Raw genomic sequence first — 13,814 nt, forward strand, 5'->3', positions numbered from 1 at the left:
ACCAATGAGAATTCATGTAACATTAAAAAAACATTTCAAGGGGAGAAAACTCATACTTTTTAGTAATAACTTTTTTTTAGCAGACAGCATGGTTGGAATTACAAAAGCAAATTTTGAGGATGTTTTTCCAACTGTAGAAACTGCTATCAGAAAGGCTGAATTTATAGGTATAAAAAGATACATGAGTCACAGAGAAATAGCACGTAGCAACGAAAAAAGAGCATTTTAAACATGAAACTAATTACTAAATTAGTACAAAATGATTTATCTCACCAGCCAACAATTAGTTTTACATGGTAAAATGACATTATAAAATATTTTTAAATATCTTTATATAAGCGTTTACCCTTCTTGTACATGTATGAAACCAGAATAAAATATAATATCATGTTAAGTCAAACTCCAAAACCATCTTGACTCTAGTCTTGGCCTCGTAATAGAGAGTAGTCTGAGATTACGCTGACATTTAACAGCTGTTTTGCCAGACACGCTGGGGCTGTGGGACAAGATTACTCTGATTTCTAATAACTGTTTTGCCAGACAAGCTTAGGACGTTGGAGCTCTTCCCATATAAATAAGTGGATATTTGCCCTTCCAAAATGGATTAGGTGTGATACTTCTTGTGCTGACTGATGGCCTTGGAATTATATAAATTGGGCATAAATCTGCTATTTTTTCATTTATCTTCCTTCATGTATGTTTCACCTACCTGTCATTCTTTATTTTTTACATTTTAACAGTTTTTATAACATAAAATATTGTAACCCATGAAATATTGTGTCGGACAAAATTTCCTTCAAAATTGTCCATGAAATTTTGTCACCTCCTTCTGGACAATACTTCACTATAAAATTCTGTCCATGACAATGCTTCACTATGAAATACTGGCTTTAAAATATTTTTAATCAAATTATTACACAATTGTAAATAAGTACATGTACACAAGCATGCAGCATATTGCACATTTTTAGAGTTAGGAGTGAAATGGTTAACGGTTTTGTATAGCAAGGAATTTATAGTACTTCTAATAGTGAGTTTCAAATTTGCATAGATACATTACATATAGTTAATTATAAATTAAGTTAATTGCCTAACTTATATGTTCCATTGTATTACATTATAATGTACAAATATAAGTAATGTAATGACAATCACTTATTTTGTAAACAGACACAGGCACATGTCGCAGGAAAAAAATCCTATATACCTTCTCTTACATGAATAAATGTTGACTACCTCCCTTGAAATTTTGGGGGTAAAATCCTGAGGACCACCACTTTTTGCGAACTCTGCGGCCTCCATGAGACAAAATTCAATGACAATCTGTCTATGAAATATTGTCTCAATACTCATAAAATATAACCTCCCTTTACCAGGACAAAATTTCATAATAATCATCAGTGAAATATTGTCTCAATTCACACAAAATATAACCTCCCTTTAACAAGACAAAATTCCAAAGTATTCATCTGTGAAATTTAATCTATATATACAGACAAAATTTCAGTATGAAAATTTGTCCATCTCTGGACATATTTCCATAGACGAGGACAAAATTTCATGATACATAGTAATAAAATATTGTCTTGTGGTCCAATATTTCATAGGACAGTAGTTTGCTTTACAATGTTACATTTTCACAATGACTCATTGATTCTGGCATTTTGACTTAGTAAATGAATTTGAAAGCTAAAGTTTTTGTTTTTCTTTCTCAGCTTTAGATGCAGAATTTACTGGTTTACAATTAAACAAACAGACTAAAAGTACTTTATTTGATACAAGTGAAGAAAGATATGCAAAACTTAGAAGAACCATATCCAACATAACGATATGTCAGATAGGTAAGCTGCAAATTGTAGTACATGTACATGTATTTTCAATTTTGAAGTCTGTGGGTAATCAATATCAAGATTTTTTTTTAATTCCCTGTTAAATTAGAGGGGGCATCAAGTGTTACCCTTGTCAGTTTGTACATGTATCTCGTAATTAAGAAAAAGTATTTAATATTCAATTTCATATATAAATAAATATATATATCGTAGGGAAGTTCTTGTGAAACAAAACTTTGTATTTCAATCCCAGAATGTAATGATATGAAATGCACATGATCAAGTGAGTAAATAAAAAAGATGAACATACATATTTTACATCAATAAGAGTTTCTACAAATTTTTGACAAATGAATTGATAAATATCAGCTGGATAAATTTGTAGGTTTAAAAGGATTAACTCCACAATCATAATATCATGAATATGCTCTGAACACTATCATGCTTATATCATCATAATTGGTTAGAATTTAATTTATATATAGCATGTATAGAATGTAGAAAAGTCAATTGTTTGATCAATACTATATTCCTTTTATTTTTTTGGTTATATTTCAGGTGTCTCAGCATTTGTGAAAGATCCTGACTCAGAAAACAAGTAGGTTTTCTAGTACTATAACTAATATCATATATATATGCTATAATTTTATTATGTCAATGCTGTCATGGCTGGGTTAAACATTGTTGTGGGCCCTCAATTTGCCCTAATGATATAAACCTGAGACAGTGGTGTTACAGCACAAAGTATCAAAATCAGTGGAAAAGGGCTTAACACATCAGATCACTACAAAGCAGAAAAACATGTAACAAAAAAACATGAAAACACAGACCAAACATGGCAGGGTATTTATATATCCCGAACAACAAAAAACACACAAGAGTACTGATCTCAGAGTACTCTCAGTTACTGACATCTAGTCCAAAGTGAAATAATAACTAATGAAAAATAATGTTTGTGTCTATTTCAGAATCAGTCAGAGCTCAGACATAAATAATTCTTAATCTGCTTTTGACTCATAGAGGTCTAAATTTGCAAGTTTTAGGATTTGTCTCCCTTAAATGCAAGACAAGAGAAGACTTTAAGCAAGAAATAATTGACCAGAATCAAAAAGTTGCAAATATCAACTCCTACAAGTCGATAAGTTATCAAAGTTGGTTAACTTCAAGACCCACACATATTTATAAAAAGGTCATGCATCTAAATCAAATAATGACAACATTGAAAGACAACGCTTTGTCTTCTATAGAAAAATATGAATATGAATGAAAGTCTAAAAAATCAGAGATAATGTTAATTAACCTTACAAAACAACCACCTGGAACCACACTTACTGAGGTAAAACATCTGTGTTTAGTATGAATGTTCTATTAAATAATTAAATATAGATAGCTTAAGTGCTTGTGAACTCTCAGACAGGTTTTTGCTGTCATATAACAAAGAAGATGTGGTATGATTGGCAATGAGACAACTATCCACAAAAGACCAACTATAGGTCACCGTACAGCCTTCAACAATGAGCAAAGCCCATACTGCATAGTCAGCTATACAAGGCCCCGATAAGGCAATGTAAAACAATTCAAACGAGAAAACTAACGGCCTTATTTATGTAAAAAAATGAACGAAAAAACAAATATAGGTGGTGTACTTTGGCCACCAAGTAAAATTAAGTTTTTTTTTATCAACTTAAATAGACCTGAACAAGTCTGTCATTTTCTGACTTAAATAAGTCTTAAATTGAAAACACATTTTTAAAATAAATACATGTTTTGACTTCTTTAAGTCAAAAACAAAAATAGACTTGTAAATGTCTGAGCTCTGATGGATGTTTATCTTTTTCATTTAATAGAATAAAAAACTTCTTGTATGAAGACAGGTCAAACCTCTTAACTATGTATATCGATGCTTGTCTTGCATGAAGCCAAAGAAAAGATTTTGAAAACACGCCATATTTTTTTATTGTACCAAAATATGAGTAAGAATGACAATTTGTACTAAAAAAAAAATACAAAAAAAAAATGAAGTGCAAATTTAATTATGTTTAAATTGTTAATATTAATCTACTTAGATAAATCATTTATGGAAGCATTTTCAGATTTTAGCCTGATTTGTTGCAACCATCATGACCATAACCTCAGCACAAACATGCTTGACCATACTATGAATTTTTTCTTGTCTGTAAAAAGAATGTAATATTGAATTATATTTAATACTGATTTGATCTTTATTATTTAGATATATAGCACACACCTTTAATTTTTACCTGTACCCACCAGTATTTGGACCTGTAGATGTCAGGTTTACTTGTCAGGTAAGAAGAATACACCATTGAAAACTACTGTTTTCCTCTTTCCACCAATAACCATTGCATTTACCAAAAACTCACACATTAAATAGACCACTCGCTCAACATTAGATTGGAAGTGACCACGCACCAAATGCATGAATGATGTTCACTGAAACCAAAGTTTTTGACGGAAATGACTTTTTAAAGTCCATAAATGTTCTATAAATCCAACAGAAATTAAAATAAAATAGCACCTGCCTTCAAAAGTTCATTTTAATGAGGTATTGTCCATATTTGAAGGGTACACGTAATAAAATAATCTTTCCCTTTACAGTTTTTTAATTCATATGATATCGTGTTTGCCATGACGTAAATTTTCCAAATCATTCATGCAATTTTGCTGAATTTTATTTAAATCTTATTTTTATACATTTTTTGATGTTTTTGTGCATTTATTTTATTTATTTTTTGTTATTAATGCCTTAGAATAGAAACAGCTGTTATATATTTGTTTTTTAATCTCAATTTGCTGCAAAAATGTGTATTGTGCATGAATATATTACGAAAGTTTTTTCGGAAATAGAGAAAATTTCGTATTGACCAATCAAATTCAAGTATTACAGATATGCAAATCATATAAGAAATATAAAGCTATGTTTGCCTTATGAAATAGGGTTAAGATATTTCATGCTTACTTGTTTATTCTCATTACAGGCTAGCAGTTTGAGGTTTCTTTCCAAGTACAATTTTGATTTCAATAAGGTACATTTAATAGTAAAAATAAGTGTAGACTGAAGTAATCCATTCAGTTTTGTACATTTAGCTAGTTTAAATTAGATTATATCATTTAAAATGTAAATGATATAAAAAAAACAATGAGATGTGGTATTATTGTCAATTGTCAATGATCAAAGGACAAAGACCTGAACATTAATAGGCTACCCTATGGCCTTCAACAATGACCAAAACTTATATAATCTGTGAGCTTTAAATGATCCAGGGATGACAAAATTTGAAGAGAAAAAAAAAACCAGCCAGATTCATTGTGTATAGCAAAATATAGTAGTTCAAATTAGTAGTCCAGCAAACACAATGAAGTTTTCATTCCTTGTCGGCAATAAGATTAAAGCAAAATTTCGGATATGATTTAAATGGATAACTCTTTTTGTCTTTTTGACTATTTTTAACAAATGAGTTTAATACCACTTATCATGCTAATTAAAGTAAAAAAAATGTGTTTTAGTTTATATATGATGGTATTTCCTACTTAAATGCTGAGCAAGAACAACAAATTCAACAGTATCTGGATAGAAAAGACTTGTTTCAAGGTGTAGAAAGGTTTGTACATTCATTAACATATTGCATCAATTACCTTGACAAAATTATTTTGTTGGATAGGGGCCTCTGTGGCAGAGTCAAGTCTAAGTAGTCATACTACTGTATCACTAGGCTTTTAACACTGAGGTTGTGAGTTCGAATCCTGCATGTGGCATGTGTGCTTAAAATTACAATTTTAATTCGCTGTTTCAGAATCTAATGCATTCTGGGTATTATTTTCGAAAGCGTACACCAAAACGTTGTGATTGGTTTAAAATGTTCTAAACAATAGAAATCCATCCAATGACGTAACATTATTTTCATTTTGGTGTACGAACAATGATATTACCCAAAGTCCTTTAGTTTCTGAAAAGGCGATGGACTAGGATTATCAGTTTTATTGGTGGTTCCCTTCAGGTATGCCAGCTTCCTCCACCAATAAAAAAATGACCTCTTCAAAATAGCACAAAAGTGTTGAAAGTGGTGTTTTAAACACTAAATAATCGATTGATCAATCAATGATATTGTTGAAATTATAAAAAAATAATTGATATTTTAAGTATCTTGTTGTTTTTTCAATGGCAAAAAGTACTTTTCTCATATACCTTATGAGACATTTCTTGAATAATGTTCAGGGAGAAACAAAACTGCAACCGAAGAAGTTTATTAGGATATTGATAGGTCCTCATCCCCCTGTCTTAGTTGTAAACAACTGGTCTATTTTCCTTGTTTGTTTTTTTTTCTTTTTCTAAGATTAATTTAAGGAAAGCAATATTTTGGTATTACATTTTGGCCATGACATTGTGATCAACAGGATATATGAAAATACCTCTTTCACTTAGGTTAACTTAATTTATATTGAGGTCATCTATTTTTAGACTAGTTTATATTACTAATATTCAGATGAAATTCCTTCGTGAAGCATACATAAACACATTAAACATGGTCCTCTGTCTGGATCAAAATGCCCTAAATCTCACTTTTTAGAGTTCGTTGACCTTCAATATCTTTCATATATTGTAGCAGATAAAACATTTAATTGGCAGCCAATGTATTTTTTTCCTTTAAATTAGAAATCTGATCTTTGTTTATTTTCAGATCAACTATTTTATTTTCGATGAAGTTTATGATTGTATTTGTTTTGTAGAGATGTTGATGAATCAGCTATACAGAAGTTGTTATCTACTGTAGCTGAGTGGAAGTTTATAATTGTATTTGTTTTGTAGAGATGTTGATGAATCAGCTATACAGAAGTTGTTATCTACTGTAGCTGAGTGGAAGTTTATAATTGTATTTGTTTTGTAGAGATGTTGATGAATCAGCTATACAGAAGTTGTTATCCACTGTAGCAGAGTGGATGTTTAGTACAGAAACTGATAAACCGCTAGAAATAGTTAAAGATGATGAAGGTGAAAATGAACAAAGATTTCAATACCTATTTCAAAATTTTTTAAATTTAACATCTCATTAAGGCTTAATATTATTATCTAGGAATTTTATATGCAATCATACAGGGGACCCAGCAAGGCACTTTTAAATGTCAATTTTGGTTGGGTGTTGAATATTTTTGGACAGTGAGAAAGTGAATCAAATTTAAAATTTACATGTTTAAATGGAATAGCCTAAAAATGATATATTATAAATGAAAAAAAAATCTTTGTTTTACAAAAACATCATCCTGCATACTTCTTATACATATATATAGATTTGGTATTTTACAAATCAAGCTGAAGGAACAGTAAAGTTTGTACCAGACTTGACAGAACACATAATTACACAAAGTTCATATGTGGACTGATGAAAAATCAATTTAGTCCAAATTTTTATGAATAGAATTTTTTTTATATGTTCATCAATATTAATAAAGTTTATTTCTCATTTATTTACAGATTTATTGTATACACAGGATTATATATTGCATTCAGAACTAAGAAACAGATTTCCAGATATATGGACAACTATTGATAAAACTAAGGTAACACAAATTGAGGAAACAAATTCTGAGGTTGTACGTAAGCCTGAAATTGATTGGTCAAACCAACACATTTACTCACATTAAATATAAAGTTTGTGACATTGCATTGACAAATTCTTATGTAGATAAGATAAATCTGTAAAGATCCATTTATTTTTCATTATTTTAGATTAAAAAATATTCATTAATTGATTTTTAGGATAGTTCATATAAAATATTTTAAGAAAGAAAAATTGGGTCACAATACTTTTTACCTGCTATAATCTAAAAAGAAAAAAATAACTATACAATCTTTTATAAATGAAAACCTTCATAACCTTAGCCACATATTCTATATTTTCACTGGTATTAAAGAGATAATAGTAACTGCAATTACGATTATCCCAATATGGCGACGGTAGATATAGGTAAAATCTTTACACTCATTTTTCTTAAATGTAGCATGCTTTTGTCAATAGTTACTCAGCTGCAAGGTTTATCTATACCAGTACATCATATTTGAATCGTAACGGTGCACTGGAATCGTCTGAGCGCTTTGAAAATTGCCGTTGAAAAATTCGGTATGATAATCGTAACTCTATGGTATTTTTCTTCTTTGATAATCGTAATTTTCTTTATCGGATAATAGTAACTGAAACATAATAAATGTGTCTTTCAGCATTTCAATGGTATTTTGTGTGTTAAAAATGCAAATGTCAAGTTTCACGAACACATAAACGCATATAAAAATAAATGAAGAAACTTACAGGTTACTATCTAGGACAAATTTACCTCTATATATAATATATATATACAGTCATGGGACTAAAGTGAGTTCCCAGTAAAAAAAAGTCCTATCATTTCAACTTGTATATCTATTTATAACTGACAACAATATGCATAACCTTTTAGTTTAAACATATTTTACTTGCAAAAGTAGCAAAAGGGATTGGACAAAAGTTATAACAACATTAGAGAAGTCCTCTCCCAATATAAATATAAACACAAAGTACATTAGATAATGGCGAAAAAAACCACAACATAGTAGTAATGCATGTAATACATACTTCAAACAAAAATTAGAAATAAAAAGAAAAAAGAAAAAAAAATACAATACAATATAATAAGGAATAATAATGAAACAACTAGACTGAAGTGAAGGTTGTAAAGTAGAAATTTAGAATGTTAATTGACTGCTATAAATCTTTGTGTTATTCTGATATAAGATTGTACGGACTCAAAAATGTCTTTGTTTTGCTGAAAAGAAAGGTCACCGTCACCAGCTAATAGAAGCTCAATGGATATAGCATAACTTTTTAATTTTGAAAACAGTATTTCTCTGGCTTCGTTGTGAAGAGCGCACTGTAAAAAATAGTGTATACTATCCTCAACAGGGTGGCCACAGCTGCATGCGGGACTGGGTTTAATATTAACACGATGTAAATCTGAATTTAAAGAACTGCGCATATTTCTCAAACGTGTATGAATGATATTAATTTTCTATCCCCACAACTAAAATAGGAAGGTGGCTGTATCAATTTGGACTTCATCTTTCGTTTAAAAATATTTATGTTTTGGACGTACGTATGTCGGGGGGAAGGCTATTCCATTCAAAAGTAGTGGATGGGAAAAAGGATGTTCTAGTTATGTCTAGTCTATAACCGGGTACTACATAATTATTACTGTTTCGCAAATCGTAGTTAGATACTTGACCAACAAGGGGGGGCATTAAATCACAGAGATAATCAGGGGCAGTTCCATTATGTAAAGAATAGAACATATTGAGCTTTCTGGATTTTCTTCTGTTCACAAGCAATTGCCAGCCAGTTTCAAAATATATAGCTTCCCGACTAGCAAACACGGGAAACCCAGTTACTAACCTCCCTGCTTCTAACTGAACATGTTCTAAATTGTCGGCTTCTTGTTGAGTACAACCATCCCATAACTCACATGCATATTCCATAACGGGTCTTATAAAAGTTAAATATATACGAGCAAGATAATTTCTATTCAATACATATTTCAATTTTTTAAGAACATTTAATCTCGTGCTTGCACACTTTAAAATATTTTCTATATGTGTATGGAATTTATCATTGGAATCAAAAGTAATCCCTAAGTGTTTATGACAGGAGACAAATTCTACTAATTGTTTTTGAAATTCTATTTCAATATCATCTGGGGAAGTTCAGGAGAATATCATAGCCTTTGTCTTATTAGGGTTAAAGTTAATAAGCCAATCTTTAGACCATACTGAAATTTGTTCTAAATCGCTGTTTAAGACATCCTCTATAGTGTAAGGGTTATTGCTGGAATAAGAAAGAGATGTATCATCAGCAAACAATCGAGTTGACTTGTCAAATTATCAGCTATGTCATTTACATAAATAAGAAGTAGTAGGGGACCTAATACAGAGCCTTGCGGAACTCCTGCATTAGTATTATCAAAAGGCGAATAGGCATTTGAAACAAAAACGCTTTGTTTTCTATTTGAAATATAACTTTCAAACCATTTATACAGATTTCCATCAATACCATAGGCTTTTAGTTTTATTAAGAGGCCACTCGAGGTATCACATAATATAAGAGATGTTATACAGCGATCATCAAGTGACATGCATATCCTATAATAAATTTCTATTAGCTGGTGAACCTTTTGATATATACATGTACCTGTTAAAGATACGGAAAATGAACCAGCTGTCGAGACAGCTATTGTGGTAAGTAGATATTTTGATTTTTTTCAAAGTTTCAATGTTTTGTGCGCGTTTAAGTCCATTTTTGTTTGGGTTTTTTTAGGGGGGAGGGGGAGGGGGAGGGGGGATTAGCTTTATCCCATATCCCAAAAGTGCAATCCTTTCAATTCATTGCTCAAAATGAAAGTCACGTATACCACATTTTCATATGTCATATATATGTTTTGCCTCCAATATCACGTTTATATTAAAATTCTGCGCGAAATGAACAAAAAAATTTCCGTCAATAACTTTATAACTGCATTTTCGGATTTAACAGTTGATACCTTTATCGGTAGATATGAGTGTTCATATTTCCCTTTTCCTTATAATTCAATAAATATAGCCGTCCATTTTTTTCCCTTTGATTCCCTTTTTTCTATTTTATACTGATATAATATATGATTTTAAAAATTTAATTCAAATGTTTTGATCAAATACCCATGTATTTTAGGACGTTTCTTTAAACAGTGTGTATGGTAAAGGATCTAAAATAGTTACAGTTTATTGTTACTATTGTTTATTGTTACTTTTGTTTATAGTTACTTTTGTGTTTTTGTTTTTTTAGCCTTACCTATAGTCTTAATACGAAGCACTTGACGGACTGAAAAAAACACACACAAATATGTATATTGATAAATTACATCAGAAGGCATAACATGTTCATCATCACAGTCGGAAGTTGTTTAATTACAAAGATTTTTATAGATTTTACAACAAATATTTTGTGCTTCAGAAAAATACATGACAATTAGGTTAGGTTAATTTTTGTTTTCATTTAATAGAAAATAACTTATTGTATTGCAAGTATGCAAATACAAAAATGTTCCTTGTTTAGTACCTTCAATATTTGTTTCTACAGTATCTTCCATGCATATGTATGCATCATACTTTTCATATACCGAGTATTTATGAATTTTTGAATTAGTTTGTTTCTAATTATTGCGGAATATGCGTTATTTTATTCTCCACTTTGCAGTCATTCTTTGAATAAGTATTCCTTGTAAGACAATTTAAAGCCACATCAACTTCAATTCTTCATTTTCGGGCTTTTGGCCAAACTATAAGAGAACACAAATCCATGTTTGTCAAAGAACTCCACGTTACTTAATTTCATAATACACAAAAAAATCCCAACCTTTCTCTATTCTTATATAGCATTAACTGTTTAAAGGATGTCATATTGTTATAATTCAAAATTAAATTTGTGTTGTTTATAGTTATTTTCTGAGATATCGAAATTTCAGTGACAGTCATGAAGTAGCTAACATGCCAAAAAAATATGGTATGATTAACAACGAGACAACTTTCCACAAGAGACCAACATGACTCAGATATTAACAAAAATAGGTCACTGTACGGCCTTCAACAATTAGCAAAGCCCATACGGCATAGACAGCTATAAAAGGCTCCGAAATGACAATGTAAAACACTTTAGACGAGAAAACTAACGGCATTATTTATTAAAAAAAACTAAATTTTATGATATACTAGTATGTAGATATAGGAAGATGTGGTGTGAGTGCCAATGAGACATGCAACTCTCTATCCAAATAACAATTTATAAAAAGGTAAACCATTATAGGTCAATGTACGGCCTTCAACACGGAGCCTTGGCTCACACCGAACAACAAGCTATAAAGGGCCCCAAAATTACTAGTGTAAAAAAACAATAGCATAACATCACAACATAGAAAAACACACGTTAAAATATCAATTGGCAGACTTAACTCAATCAAAAAACATAAATTAATACACATATGTAGCTGTTTTCCTAAGAACTGTTAATAATATATGCATAAAAAGAAATGTCATAAGATGTTGGAACGTTTCGTAAATAATTCATCGACATAACTTCATTATATGCTATTAAATATATGTTTTAAGTATCAATATCAATAAAACATTTTCCAGTTACGATTATCTTTCCATTTTTAAATACCATAATTACGATTATCTTTTTTTCCGAGTTACGATTATCATCCCGAATTTTTCTACGGCAATTTTCAAAGCGCTCAGACTAATCCAGTGCACCTTTACGATTCAAATATGATGTACTGGTATAGATAAACCTTGCAGCTGAGTAACTATTGACAAAAGCATGCTACATTTAAGAAAAATGAGTGTAAAGATTTTACCTATATCTACCATCGCCATATTGGGATAATCGTAATTGCAGTTACTATTATCTCTTTAATACCAGTGATTTTGTTAGTTGTATGAAAACTAGATCTTTACCTTGTAATTTTAAAGTCCTTTGAATTTTATTCACTTTATGAGAGAGTTTGCAGCAAATTACTTTTTTGATTGATTATCTAAAAACTAAGTATACTTTTCATTTTAGATTACTATAGAGAAAGTAGGTGAAGAGAAGCGAAAATCATTGGAGAAAGAAGAAGTACAATCAAAAGAACAACAAGCTACATTGTAAGTTTTCAGATTTGAAATTCTTGATTTATAAAAAAATTGTTCAAATTTACTTCATGTAGGCAAAGGGAACCTTCCTCCTTTTACACAATGCTTAGAAACATAGCTTGCAGACAGAAATTTGGGCAGTGATGAAATACCGTTATAGAGTTATTCCCTTTAATTTATAATTTGAAAAATTTCATATATATTTTGCTTTCATTCTCTAACTTTAATTTTCCTTATCCAACAAAAAATTTAAAACTTGTGGAAAATTGCAATTTTATTTTTTTGCGCAAAATTTCTTAAGTTTGCCTATTAAATGCAAATTTTGATAGACTCACAAAGTGCTGAGTACCAAAACTTACAGTCAGACTCAGAGTTCAAAGGAGTAGGTCCGGTAAGGACCGAGTTTGGCCTCAAATATCAGGTTCATCTGACGAAAGATGTTGACCACCTTTTAAACACTTAAGTGTCTATTTTATTTGATTCAATTAGTTTAAGTGAAAGATTTTAACCAATTTAGTCATGAAAAACGCTCCGATTTAAGCTCAAATATGAAAAATATGCCAAATATGCCGAAAAAATGTCACTTTTCAGATGGTTTTTGTTAAAAATGAAAGTGGCCGCATCGGTGTTCATCCTCAACCTTTATATATGTTATGAATTATCATCAAATATTTTAGATGAACACGAAAGCGGCCACTTTCATTTTACACGGAAACCGTCTAAATTTTAACCAAAATGCTAGAATTGTGAAGATTTCAGTGATTTAGCATGACTTAATGATGCTAGTACTCGATATTACATCGTATTGTCAAAAAACAGCCCATATTTATGTAGCAGAAGCTTTCTACTGTCCAATAAATAACTATAAGTATTCATTTTAACCATTTTGTAAAACTGCTTTATTTTGGGGCCAAAAAGGGGTCTTACTGGACCTACTCCTTTTGGCAGTTCTAGAGTTATGTCCCTTTTTAACTTTGAAAATTGCAACGCTTGAGCTTATCTGTTTTTTTTCCAGATTAAAAAATAGTTTAGTAGGATTTACCAGAGTTTTCAGATTACTGACTGAAGCAAAAAAGGTAAGACTGTTGTTATTGAAGTGTTGTATTAGTATCAAGAAATACAAAAATACTTAAAAAAAGGGAGATAAATCAAAGAAAACATAAAATTGAGAATGGAAATGGGGAATGTGTCAAAGAGACAACAACCCGACCAAAGAAAATAACACAGCAGCAGACGGTCACCTACAGGTCTTCAATGTAGCGAGAAATTCCCGCACCCTG

General features: G+C 30.5%; 1 protein-coding gene across 2 annotated transcripts in view; it reads left to right on the forward strand.

The window, feature by feature from the left end:
* The first annotated feature begins 44 nt into the window (after positions 1-44).
* Positions 45-13,814, forward strand: part of LOC134680801 (poly(A)-specific ribonuclease PNLDC1-like) — a 30,074-nt gene continuing 16,304 nt past the window's right edge. Inside the window, exons 1-10 of one of the 2 annotated variants that reach the window (XM_063540037.1) lie at positions 45-167; positions 1,716-1,841; positions 2,388-2,427; positions 4,063-4,138; positions 4,829-4,876; positions 5,358-5,452; positions 6,737-6,840; positions 7,321-7,406; positions 12,464-12,546; positions 13,550-13,610. In XM_063540037.1, coding sequence (XP_063396107.1) covers positions 89-167; positions 1,716-1,841; positions 2,388-2,427; positions 4,063-4,138; positions 4,829-4,876; positions 5,358-5,452; positions 6,737-6,840; positions 7,321-7,406; positions 12,464-12,546; positions 13,550-13,610 — 798 coding nt within the window. In that variant the 5' untranslated portion in view covers positions 45-88. Of the gene's footprint in view, positions 297-1,715; positions 1,842-2,387; positions 2,428-4,062; positions 4,139-4,828; positions 4,877-5,357; positions 5,453-6,736; positions 6,841-7,320; positions 7,407-12,463; positions 12,547-13,549; positions 13,611-13,814 lie in introns of both variants that reach the window. The other variant, XM_063540038.1, reaches the window with a different exon arrangement.

The sequence above is a fragment of the Mytilus trossulus genome, chromosome 8 (genome assembly GCF_036588685.1).
Source record: "Mytilus trossulus isolate FHL-02 chromosome 8, PNRI_Mtr1.1.1.hap1, whole genome shotgun sequence".
NCBI classification, from domain to species: domain Eukaryota; kingdom Metazoa; phylum Mollusca; class Bivalvia; order Mytilida; family Mytilidae; genus Mytilus; species Mytilus trossulus.